Source organism: Hoplias malabaricus, chromosome 1, assembly GCF_029633855.1.
Source record: "Hoplias malabaricus isolate fHopMal1 chromosome 1, fHopMal1.hap1, whole genome shotgun sequence".
In the NCBI taxonomy this organism is placed as follows: Eukaryota; Metazoa; Chordata; class Actinopteri; order Characiformes; family Erythrinidae; genus Hoplias; species Hoplias malabaricus.
This window is the reverse complement of record NC_089800.1, coordinates 74,916,219-74,929,453: the sequence shown is the minus strand read 5'-3', so window position 1 is coordinate 74,929,453 and position 13,235 is coordinate 74,916,219. Positions and strand designations below refer to the sequence as shown.

The 13,235-nt window shown below is 39.6% G+C and overlaps 1 protein-coding gene across 2 annotated transcripts in view; it reads left to right on the top strand.

The window, feature by feature from the left end:
* The window catches only part of LOC136698494 (formin-like), a 103,665-nt gene that overhangs the window by 1,744 nt on the left and 88,686 nt on the right, over positions 1-13,235 (top strand). For both annotated transcript variants that reach the window (XM_066673428.1, XM_066673429.1), the window contains exon 2: positions 188-1,940. In XM_066673428.1, coding sequence (XP_066529525.1) covers positions 308-1,940 — 1,633 coding nt within the window. In that variant the 5' untranslated portion in view covers positions 188-307. The remainder of the gene's footprint in view (positions 1-187; positions 1,941-13,235) is intronic.

Sequence of the window (13,235 nt, the reverse complement as noted above, 5' to 3'; positions counted from 1 at the left end):
TAGGCTGTTAGTTGAATTTTATTCAACACTACTTTGCAGACAGAGACGTATTTCATTCTGATTAAACTTATTTCCAGCTGCACTGTAATTGACATTTCAACAAGCACACTTTCATTCACTTGCTGTTGTACTTAAAGCAGATTTATGATCATGTTGTTCTCCCTAATGGCCTCTTCTTCTTTAACAGACGTTCGATCGGCCAGGTGATGAACATCCTTCACGCCATTGCTTCTTCCCAAGCAGTGTAGCAGCAGAGGGGAGAGCTGTGTGATGGGCATCCATGTAATGTAACAGTGTGATTAATTAAATGGCTCCCATAATGGAGGGCACTCATACTGTGCTTTATCTGCACAAACCCATTCAAGAGTTCAGCTACATTAGTCTGTACTTCCCCACTGGGAGGGTCCAAGGCTTTACGTATGGCAGCCGTGCTCCTCGTGACTGCCGGCCCCTGGCCGCTAATCAGCATGACCAGAGGGATGAAGATCCCTCAAGGGCCAAACAAAGAGACCAGTCTTACAGACCAGTGGGCAATGCCTCCCAATCTTGCGAAGCAACAAAAGCAGTTTTAGCTGAGCTTCAGTGGCTGTCCGAAGAACGCTTGCAGTTACTGGTGGAGCTCCTCTCTCTATGTGGCGACTGTATGGCCAGGTTGAGAATGGGTAACCAGGACGGCAAGTTCCCCGGGCCATCCGAAGCGTACACAGGAAACCTTTTGCAAGATCTTAGCAGCAGCAACTTTCAACATGGCCTTTGTTTGTCACCAGAGAATAAAAGAGCATCCTCTCGGGTTAAAAAGCTGAAAAAGTTGGCGGGTAAGAAGACAGATATTGCTGAAGACATCCTGCAGAGTAGAATGAGGAAGAAAGCAGAGTGCACCACAGCTTCAGTCTCAGTGGTCAACCAGGCAGCCTCATTTCATGCACTAGACATCCCAGGTTCAAGTTCTTACACCAGTGTAGTTAGCGAGCCACTTCTCCCAATGGAAGGTCCTTTTCAAACTGCACAGGAAGGCTGGGATTTCATGGAGGATTCACGTCCATTTGGCTCCGAAATGGACCTCTGTACAGAGCTCACAGAATTTGAGGACCACTTTTGTCTGGGTTATGGAACTTCAGCCTGTACTTTCATGGAAAGCATGCAGGGCCATATTCAAAAGGGCAGTGGATATAATCTGCGACCTAGCAGCACTACTGGGAATGAGGATTTTGAAGAAAGGCCAGGAGGTACGTCTGCCACTCAAACATTTATTGGCACCAATAGGAGTGGTATGGTTGCCAAAGTGATGACTGAGCACCAAAATGTGAAGGATGCTGTAGAACTCAGTTCCATTCTAGAGACCTCACAAGCTTCTTATGTTGCTGTAGACATATCATACCAACCTTATACTAGTAACGACTCAAATACAGGACAGGGTACAAGTCAACATTTGACCCAAGAAAAGGGAACAGCCTCAATCGAAAACTCTACTCAGAAAAAGAAAACAGGGCTAAACATCAGGGACAAATCTTCTGAGGCAATGCGACTTCCTCTTGATCAATGTCACTCCGGAGCCTCCAACCTTAGACCCTGGACTAAAAGTCCTACATCTCCTTCCCTTTCTGGGGTTTTCAATGTGTCCTACCCACCAACCAACAGTATCCATAGTATGTCCCCTGTCCTAACACCACTGTCCTCCAAGATGTCTAGTCCCCAAATGAACCACCGCATACTACTGCTGCCTGAAGAGGATGGAAGTGAGGAGAAAAGTGGAGACAGGTGGTCTCATGATGCAAGTAAATCATGGTCAGAAGTTGGGATTCAGCCCAAAGTCACAACAGAGGTCATTGACAAAAACGGGAACCGTAGAACCATTACAAGGCTGGACTTGAACCTTAGCCGACAAGGAACTGGGACCTTGACATGGAACAGCACTGGAACGTGTGGTTCTACAAATACAGGTGAGTGAAAGGTAAAGTTTATGGCATTTTTTAAACTGATGTTTTCATATCTAGCCCAAAGCATCCTGTGATACAGGGTTTGGTTTTGTCTTTGTTTGGTCTGTGATGTGTTTGGTGTGTTTTTCCTGTGCCTGTGTGGCTTTCCTCCCACAGTCCCGAAACAAGTAGGTGGATTTGCTGTGCAAAATTGTCTGCAGGTGTGAGTGAATGAGTGAGTGTGTGTGTGTTTGTGTGCATTGCCTTGCAATGGGCTGGCACCCTGTCCACAATGTATTCCTGCCTTGTGCTAAATGATTCTGGCGTGTCTCTGGACCCATCGCAACCCTGATCATGATAAAGTGGTTAAAATAATGAATGAATTAATAAATCACTTAAAAATTACCACCTGTGAAGTGTTGATGGAACTTAACTGGTGATGTATTTGTAAAGAAACAAGGTCTACAGTTGTTATCAGTTCATATGAGGGATCCAGTTAAGATTTCAGTGGGCCATCAACAATAGCCCCATTCCTCACACAAATATTTTTACACTGTTAGCCCACCTTTGAACCTGTTTTCACCAGTTTTGATGGGAACCAAGGATACTTCATCAGTGAGCACTTTCCTGTTTTTATTTCCTTTTGTTTATTTATATAACATACAGAAAATGTCCAGCTCCAATGCATGATGATGCTTTTTTTGAGGCTCTGTGGTCTTTCTTGAGTTTCTTTAGCTCAACACACCCATGGACTCTGTCATGATTCACACTGAAGGACCAATTTTGCTTGGTTACAACTGGGAACACATTTTTATGTTTCAGAAACCAATTAATATTGGTGGAAACAGGCTGAACAGTTCTAAATTAAGTTTACAAATGGGAACCCAACCAGTGCCAGGTTGGTGTCAAACTTTGACACCAAATGGACCAGAAAAGCCCCAAAACATTAAATCTAATTAAAAACATCTTCGACAAATAGTTAAAAACTGTAACAATATATATCATCAACTAGACATTCCATTATTTTTTGTCATGTCATGTGACTACTTGTTTAATTTAGCAAAAACTCTGGAACCGTAATATAAGCCTCTTTTCCTTTAGTTCCTGATGTCCTGTTATTGAAATATTTGTCTTTGAATGTGTCCGTGTGTGAGTGAAAGAGTCTGGATTGCAGGCATGACCCCCTCGGATCAAAGTCTCTTGAACGGCATGGGGTTTAAACACTTGTGTCCTCCCATGAATGTAGCTTCAACTCAAGCATTGCCAATTTGCTCCGCACCTTTGGAGCTACATCCTGTTGAGGGGAAGCTGCTCTGGTTTTGCCGATTCAGATGGGCTACTCTGAGCCAATACTTAGAATAAGGGATTAAGGCCCAGTGTTTCTCAAACAGAAAAAAAATAAATAAATCAGCTTCCAAGCTTCATTTCCACAGATCACAAGCTTCATGTCCTGCTCATAGTGACAGTGTGAATGAGGAACAAAAGAAAAATACAAAATTGATGTGCCCTTTTTGGTAAATTCATTTCAAATCATCCCTAGCTCAGTGAATTATGTGCTTTGCTGATCAATTAGCAAACAACGCACCCTTCAGCTTCCTTTGCTTGGGGCAGAATGGATTCTGCCACCCCCTCCTCGCTGCACTCTCCCTTCTCCAAATCACCGGCTGATTTGATCATAGATTATTTTGTGCCACAGTGTCTGTTCTGGCTGATTCATTTGAAGTGCTGTGTGGCCAGACATAGACCACTGTGGAAAGGTCAGTCCCTTGCTTTTTGCCCAACTCAGAATGTCATAATCACATTAGACTCAGACAGTAACTAATGTTGCATGAACACGGCTTCCTTAGTCAAGTATAACAGTTTCAAAGGCGTGCTCTGTCCAATTTCAAAAAGATAATCATCAGCCCAACTGTTGTAAATATGCATACCCACTTCCTATAACATGGCCATGACAGCGTTTAGTGAGATTCCCTGGTTTTAAGTGTAGGGCACCTCTCATCTGATTATGTATGTTGAAAGTGGGAGGAGCTTTTGAAAAACTACAAATGCTTTAGTTCAGACACGTTACGGCAGGTTGCTTGAAGTGCTAGCTGACTAATTCACAAGAATAGCTAATGTATTAGGTGTACAAATACCATTCATTTTGGTAACTGTTGCATAGTATAAAAAATAACAATTGTATAAATAATTAAATACAAAATTAAGTATTAATACTCTATATTACATAACATTGAAAGGATCATCTTTAATTTGTCTAAACCTAAACTCACATGAACATTTAGATACGGTATTATCCCCAGGAATAGAGCAAATTAGTACACATGCTTTTCCAGCACTTTGTACTTGATAGACCTCATAATATATAAACACTGTGACAAAAAAAAATTCTTCTTGTTTGCCATTTTCAAACTACTTAATTTGAATGTAAATACTTGTTGAATAAAATGACAACTGTCATTTTTCTTAGTACACAACAGTAACCATAACATGACAAAAGAACCAGAGAATGTTTGAATAAAATTATGAATTACAATTATATCTGACACACAAAGCTTTAAAGCATGTGTAATGTAAGCTTGGAGTTGTGTTGAGAAAACACTGATGGATGAAACACAGAAAGTATACAAATCTTCGTTAATACTGCATTAAAGAATATTACATAATAAATGTGAATTTTAAGCTGTAAAAGTAGCATTAACAATGCACAGATCTTATCAGCCCTGAGCAGAGGTTTTGTTGTTTACGCAAATGCTTATGTACTTCGCTAGCATGTAATTCAGCAGTATTACTTTATTTTATATATAATATAGTTATATAAAATTAATATGGTACAATCATATTGCTAAATTAAATGTATTAAGACATATTTGAGGGTACCACCACAGTGACATTGAATGGTAAAAGGACAAGTTATTTCTATAGCTCTCTCTCTCTCTCTCTCTCTCTCTCCCTCTCTCTCTCTCTCTCTCTATCTATCTATCTATCTATCTATGTATATATATATATATATGTGTGTGTGTGGGTGTCATGATCTGATTTCAAATTCACTATGTCACTTGCTCATTCCAACAAAACTGTGTATCTGCTAATATCTGAATTAATATAAGTGTTTTTATAATATGAATAACAACTAATGTTGTCATTAGTTGGCTTCCAAAACATGCAAAAATCAGAAGTGCTGAGTCAAACCTGCTGATAAATAATGTACATGTAAAAGTAATTCATTGATACATATGAATGCAATAGCTTTTGACTTAGTGTTTAAACGGTGTGGTTTGCTATTTGACTGAAAAAGACAGATACTTGTGGGCATTGTGGGAGTCTATATAAGAGGGAGGGGGGAACTCATGAGGATGGCTGGTGGGGAAGGGAGGGGTATAATCCGATTCTCAGTAATGATCTTTTCCTCTGCCAGTCACGCAGACCTGCACTCAGCCATTCCTGCTGGCCCTCACGTTACCTTAAATTACCCCACACACAATTTACCCAAGAATGTCATTAGATACATGGCAGAAATCACTTGATACTTATTTATTTTTGTGTTAAGGAATAGCCATGTTGGTATTTCTGGCAGTTTTGGAGGCCCTGGGTTTTTGCCGTACTTATTGTTTTCAATATTGTTGACGGAACATATTATATAGATGGAAACGTGTCTTATTCAAGAAACCAGAAGCATACTGGGTATTTGTTCTTGTATAACCATGGTTCAAGCCCCCTCACATACACACCTCTAGCACACATATATACATCTTTTGTTTCCATAATCATCTGGAATTTATTTTCAAAATTGGAATTTATTTTTAAAAAGTAACTTCTTATTGAACACAACAATATAATTTCACAAATCATCATTACAATAGAATTATAACAAGTGAAATGCATAATGTATTTAATTTGTTTGCTTTGTGTCCCCCAACCAACACCAACCCCAACCTCACTCCATCTTTTAATGATGACCCACACCTAATCTTTTCCCCTCGTTGCTCACTAACAGCTGAACACAGAGGTCCAATAATTCAAACACATAACCTAGTTATATTAATTGCAGAGTTATGGGCAAAATATATATTTCATTATATTAAATTACCTGGGTAGGCAACCTGCCACAGAGCCTCAAGGTCTCAAGGTCCTGGGTTCGATCCAGAGTGAGCCAGGTCAGGATGAAATGTTTACAGAATGAATTAATGATTAAGCAGGTTAAAGCAAGATAAAACTTGTATTGCTGGCTGAAAGTAGAATTGGGTACCACAACTCTTAGCATGTTTACAACAGGAGTGTTAATTGTTCTCTCAGATGAGGACATCTTTTGGGGTCTTTTGGATCGTGGCCGATTGAGAGGATGCAGAACCTTCTTTCAATAATTAATTGGTGTTGAAATAAAACCTGAAGGAAAAAATAGATCTGCTAAAGTTGTTTAGAATACTGACTGCCCTTCAGTTTGCCCTGCCAGTAGCTCCCAAATTTAGATTTGATTTTATCACTGTTGTCTCTCATGCTTGATGAGAACCTTCGTGCAACGCTCAGAGAAATGAACACTGAATCCGAGAGGATGAATAAAATAGCTAAAAGTTGTAAACTGTCAAATCTGTGCAAATGAATTTTAACCACAGATTGTTTTCATCAATGATTGTGATGATAATTTTGATATTTTTTTATGTTAATATTCATTATTACCATACGATGATTTTGATTATGAAATTAAACTATTAATGAGATTTATGTGCTGTAACACTTTACAATACTGTTTGGTAGTTAATAAGTAACTATGCAGGGACCAAGCAGTACTTGTTTATTACTCAGTAGGTAATGGTGAATGATAATTAAGGTAGTTCAATAATAGATAAACAATAATTACTGAGTCTTACACATCTCCTGGAGCACTGCTTATACTCATGTCTCCATCAGAGTAACTGCTTATTAATCAATGGTCACATCAATGTCTTACATGCCACCCGGTGAACAATAATCGAAATACCCACTCCCATCAGTTCAATGACTAAATTGTGTGTTATATATTTGTTTGTTTGTCCCAAGTATTAATGTTGGTGGGAAAGACAATGTTTAGGTTAATGAAGTAATTCATTTAAAAGCAAAGTTCACAATCGTAATCAAAAAACAATTTTTATAAAATTCATAAAATACTTCCTCATCATTTGCTAGCTCTCAATTCAGTTTGTGTGCTCAAAACAGGTCTAATGTGTTTACAAACCCCAGTGTCTGTAAACGAGTAAAAAAAACAAACTGTCTCAGTCAGGTATGCTGTGGCTTATGGCAGAGGCATCTGTGGTTTTTTAGACAATGGAGAGAACTCCAATAGCTGAAAAGCACAAGCCGAAATGAGGATTGCTCTATTCCTGCTCCATAGGAGGGAAATATTGACTTATTTCTGCTGTTTCGGATTTGCTGTGTTTCCCCAAGGTCAAAGACATTCCCTTTAAAGCTGCTGTATTAAAGAAATATTTGATAAATACAGGAAATTAACCAAGGGACCCAAAATGTTAGAAAAGAGTTATAATGTCTTTCAATTTATGATAGAGTTCCTGGTCATCGTTAACTCCCATCGAAGAACCCATTAACACCTTGTTCATTAGTAATATGTTACTATGTGTTTCACTTTATAAATAAATCAATAACACTACAACAGAAGAAAGTGATGTCTTCTATTCTAAAAATGGGAGGTGAGCAGACTACTAAACATTAAAGTATTTTATCATGTTTTCCTAATAATTACTGATGCTGAAGATTAAATGCTTAATGTTGCTGCTTACAGGGTTTGGTGTCTCCAGCTCCCTTCAAGTATTCTTTTTGTATTAGCACTGATACAATAATTTAGAAGTTGTTGGGAGCATGTAAGATGTTGATGTGACCAGTGATTAATGAGTAGTTATTCTGATGGAGACATGATTAGTAAAGCTAGTTCTAGTAAGTAGTAAGCGTTTCCATATGTACTCATTTGACTGTATGCACCTTTGGTGATTGCGGGCCATTTTGTTTCCATGCAGAGGTTTTCAAGATGGTGGTCAGCTTTTAGAATGTTGGAAATAGGACATGGATGTTTGTGCCAAACTGACCTGATCTCACATCTACATGATCATAACTATAATCTTTTGGGACGTACACAAGCAAGTGCTGACTTAATCCCTTCATTCTCTTGCTCAGGAGTTGTGTCAATAATACACTAATGATCTATTCACTTCGGTGGTCATATGAAACTTATCACTCTACAGGAAGTCAGTTGAGGAGCTTTTTTTTTTTTTTTGTCCAGGCCTGGTAGTCAACAGGAAGTATAGAGAACAGTGTGCTTTATATTCTATTCTGCTGATGTGAAGAAACCCAGAGAAGGCCTGCTTCTTTTCCCATAATGAAACAGATTCTGATCCATGAGGCTAGAGACAATGCTTCCTCACTCCCAGCAAGCTACGATGCGTCAGGAGTAGCTCTCATTGATTACCGTAATTATACCCAACATGTAATTTTTTTCCAAATAAGAAACTCATCTGGGGGAATTCGTGCTCCAGACTGTGAGGTAGCTGAATCCTTGCATTCAATGATGGAATATGTGTTCCATGCAATTCATTGGGTACTCAATAGACTAAAAATAACACACTCTTAGGATATAAACTAATGCCTTCTCAGTGAGCGTGGTGCTTGTATAAAGTTATATATAATCTCAGTAAATACAAAAAAATAATAATAATATAAAACAAGTAAAAAATAGTAGGTGTGGGTGAGTTTGAGGAAAATTTTTTTTCAGATTCTCCTTGATTTGCATGAATTTGTTAAATCATTATTTATTAACCGCTAAAACTAGGTATTAGATGATAACCTCAAATAATACGGACTCCATAAGGAGGGATTTGGAAAAAGATAAACCAACACATTCACACACACAATATCACAGTCACTGGAATAATGTTATTTGGTTTTATTCTAATGTTTGGTGATATTTGTTGTTTGTTTGTTAGTTTTTTAGCAAATAAACACTTACTGCTCAGATAAATAGCTTTTTAAATCTCAGTCTCTTGTGCCTAAAACTTTTGCACTGTATATGGCTATTCTACGATATTCCATTTTACTGGCAGTGAATTTCTACAGAGAATCAGTGGCGGATGCTGGTCTTTCAAGGAGGGGAAGCTCAATTTCGGCCTACATCATAAAATGTGTCGGTTTATTTATACGTAAATTCTACCCTCCGTTCCTTTTTAAGAAAATGATCTGTGACCCCGTCGTACCAACAAGGGACTTTTCCAGGGACTTGACTAGTGTCCTCTCAATGACCAGCAGAGCTAGGCTGCTTAAACGGCCTTGGCCCATGTGAAGTGTGTCCGCCTGTGAGTGCTTTGTGACGGTGGAGGGGCTCAGCAGCACCCGCTGGACAGAAACTACGATAGAAGTCAGAAAGAGTGATAGAAGTCAGTCTCCAAACACAAGCAGCTACAAAAAACCCACCAGAAATAGAAGCTCGATTTGTCGCTAGTTTTTTAACAAAGAAAATGCCGCTAAGAGGTTTAAGAAAGTCTCCGGTTCAACTCAGAACAGAATGAAAATGTAATGCTCCCTCGGATCTTTACACCAAAGGGTCGCTGATTCGCTCATTTCGCTGTCAATCAAAAAGGGATTCAGCCTCAGACAGATCATCCAATCATCATGCAGAAGCTGAGCGTCCGGGCCAGGCGAGGCCCGCCCACTGCTCCATAGACCCCCAGAGACGCTGAGCGTCCGATGGGCGGGACAAAGCCCAGCATTTATCCAATGACTCATCTCGTTTTGCTGCACTTCGCTGCTTCGCTATTGAACTCTGTGGACGCTCAGCGTCTACACTGTTTAAAGCTCTGTGAAGCGGTGGGAATGATTGAGAGAAAAGCCGCGTCTTTACCAGTGATAAGAAGCTGATTCTGAACAGAAGTTGAGTGCGTTGTAGTGCATATTTATTCAATGACATGTACACACAACAGTATATATTTGATCACTTATTTTTTGACATTTTGGGGGAAGTTGAGCTTCCCTTGCAGTCTTAGAGCAATCGCCTCTGCAGAGAATATACACTGAACGTGCCGTGATGGTGATGTGTTAGTGTGTGTTGTGCAGGTACAAGTGGATCAGACACAGCAGTGCTGCCGAGTTTTTTAACACTGTGTCCACTCTGTTAGAAGCTCCTACCTCCTTGACCCTTAAACACGACTACAGAGTGGTCCTGTATGGTCACACACTGTATAAGACACTGAAAAATGGTTCTTTGACTCTTTCAATATTGGAACATTGTGAGGATTTGATTGCATTCAGCCACATAAGTCAGGTCAGGGGATGTTAAACCATCTAATGTGTTTTTTTAAGGGTGTGTTTTTTAAGCTGCCACACTGTGTAGATGAGTGCTGATGAGTCCTCTGAGCTTGGTGCTATGCAACATCACAGCTTTACCCTTCAGGGCATCAGGGCACTCAGCCGTCTTCCACAGTGTGATCTGCTCATGTTCATCAGAGCACAGTTGAGTAGAGCAGGAAGAACAGCCTCAGCTCAACAACAAGAGCATGACACTGTGACAGTTTCCAGGAAGAGCTCCAAGCAAATGAGTTAAGATGCAAAAACCGCTTTAGAGATATCAGCAGACAATCATCTAATGGAGAAGCCAAGTCCACAAAAGGTTTTAAGCATGTCCTTTAGTTTTTGGCATTCACCAGGCATCAGAAAGGGGAAGTGATGATCTGCATTCTTTTTAAAATAAAAGGCCTAAATGGTTCTTGGCTTGGACATATGGTGATAGGTAAAACTCGCCCACTATGGTTTTATGGACTATGGACTGATTGCGTGGATACTATGGGGACAATGAAAAATAGCAAATGGGTCATCATATGGTCTCATAAAATGGCAATGTAAATGGATAGATTTTGGAGAATGTGCACATGAGCCTTAGGTACCTTCCTCAATGTCAAGCACCAGATAGAGGAGTAAAAAGCCACTCTGCATTACGCACTGCATTCACAGGGATAATGGAATACAATTCAAAACCTGAAAATAAATAAAATCCTCATTGCTATGTCATTTTTGGTTTCCTAAAGAAAACTGTAACTTTTTAAGAGCCTCCACATAATGTGAAATCACTGGAAGAAAGCATTACATTGGTAAAGATTTGTAAAGGCAAGAAGTAAGTGTTAGGGTTATATATATATATATATATTTCAGTGCATGGACATATTCATTTAGGGATCTGGAGCCTGTCAACCTGCAATTTCTGAAATTAATCAACCCATGTGGGATGCCTAAGTCAGAAAAAAAATGGGATGGGGTAAAACAAGACATTCTGATTTTGCTCCACTAAGATATTAGAATTTTACTAAGCTCTTATCTGAGTATTTCCAACCACAAGCCTGGACCTGCTTTTATGTGAAGACGAGGTTAAAGCAAACACAACAAGCAAGGAGAAATAAGTGTACTGAGCATAAATGGTGAAAACAAGAATGGAGAATAAAATGAACCAAGCAAACATGGCTAAAAACTTGTTTCCCACTGCTGCACGCTCAGGGTTGGGTAAAAAGTGGCTCACTATCATTTAAAGGAATAACCCTTTAAGTGCATTTGAATATGACAGTAACCAGTCAGACTGCTCACAGTGCGCTGGCCAACATTAGAGCATGAAGACCTGTGCATTACTTGCTTGTGATTCCTTATGACCTTATGTGAGCATGCTGTGTCTTCTCTTTCAGAGTCTCATTTAACTGGAATTATGGGCTTGCAGATGAGAACAGCACAAAGGGATTATGCTCCTGACGCTATTACATCATTAGGACAATGAAAGAGGAGGATAAACCAGAGAGAGTGAGAGAGGGGGCAGAGGCTAGTGTACTGCAGCTGTTTGTTTTGAGGGCCAGGCTAGATGAATGTTACATCATTGATATAGACACTGGTTGTAATTGTATTTAAAGCTGTGATATTCTAGTCCAGTTGGGCTTGATGATATTATATATTTTATATTTATATTATATTATATGGACCCACCGTGACCCTCAACTGGATAAGTGATTACAGACAGTGAATGAATGAATGGTGTGTTCTCCCTGTGTCCGCATGGGTTTCCGCCGGGTGCTCCGGTTTCCTCTCACGGTCCAAAGACACGTTGGTAGATGGATTGGCGACTCAAAAGTGTCTATAGGGTTGAGTGTGTAAATATATATATACACATATATCCCATATATCCTTCCCATAGACTTAAAGCTGCTGTAACTCAACATTGATACCTATGGTATGGTATGATTTAGAAGGGACTGTATGTGTCCTGTGTGTGGCATGTGTGGGTGTCCCAATGCTTTTGTTCATATAGAGTATGTATATCTCACGATGGCTTGCGTTCATGCAAAGGTTTGCTCTGCTTCAACCTTTCCAAGCCAGCTGGGAGATTCTTTCTAAGCTATTTCAGTTATGTTTCGCTTGAGTGCATAGGCTGACCTATTTTAGAGTGCAGAGTTTGATACTTACCCCCATGCACTACATGATGATAAACTAATGTCAACTATGATTGCGTACATCATCACAGACATAATAAATGGAGCTAGCAACTGCCAGCCAGGGACAACTAACACACAATCTCTCTCTGCTAATGTATCACATAATACAAGCACTGTTCTAATACACAAGCCCTGCCAAACCCCCCAACCCGTGCCATACACACACACACACACACACACACACACACACTGATGGCTATTCAATTCCGACCATTCGACTTACCACTTTACAACACCCCACTGATGATGACTGTATGTTACCACCGAATGAAGTCTTACGTCATTATTTGAGTCTCCTAAGTACACTACATGATCAAATATTTTTTGACAAATGCTAATCCAATATTTCATCAGAAAATAATTCTATTAATCTGGAGTTTGATTATTTTTTTTCCTGCAGTAAACTTTTATACTACTCTGTTACAACAGGTTGAATAATTTTTATTGGCTTTTTATTGCATTCAACCATGAGAAATGAATAATTTGTAAATTGCTGACACATGTTCAGCTACATTTGCACTGTCAATAGCATTGATTCATTGTCTGTAACCATTTATCAAGTCCAGAGCCTACTTGAAATCACTGGGCGCAATGCAGGAACACAGCCTGAAGGGGGCGTCAGTCCTTTGCAGGACAACACACACTCACGCATTCACTCACTTGTAGGGACTCTTCTGAGTAGCCAATCCACCTACCATCCTGTTTTTGGATCATAGTAGGAAACTGGAGCATCCAGAGGAAACCCACGCGGACACAGGGAGAACACATCAAACTCGTAAAAGTGGTTCAGATGTGGTGTCTACCAGAGACTCATGAGATG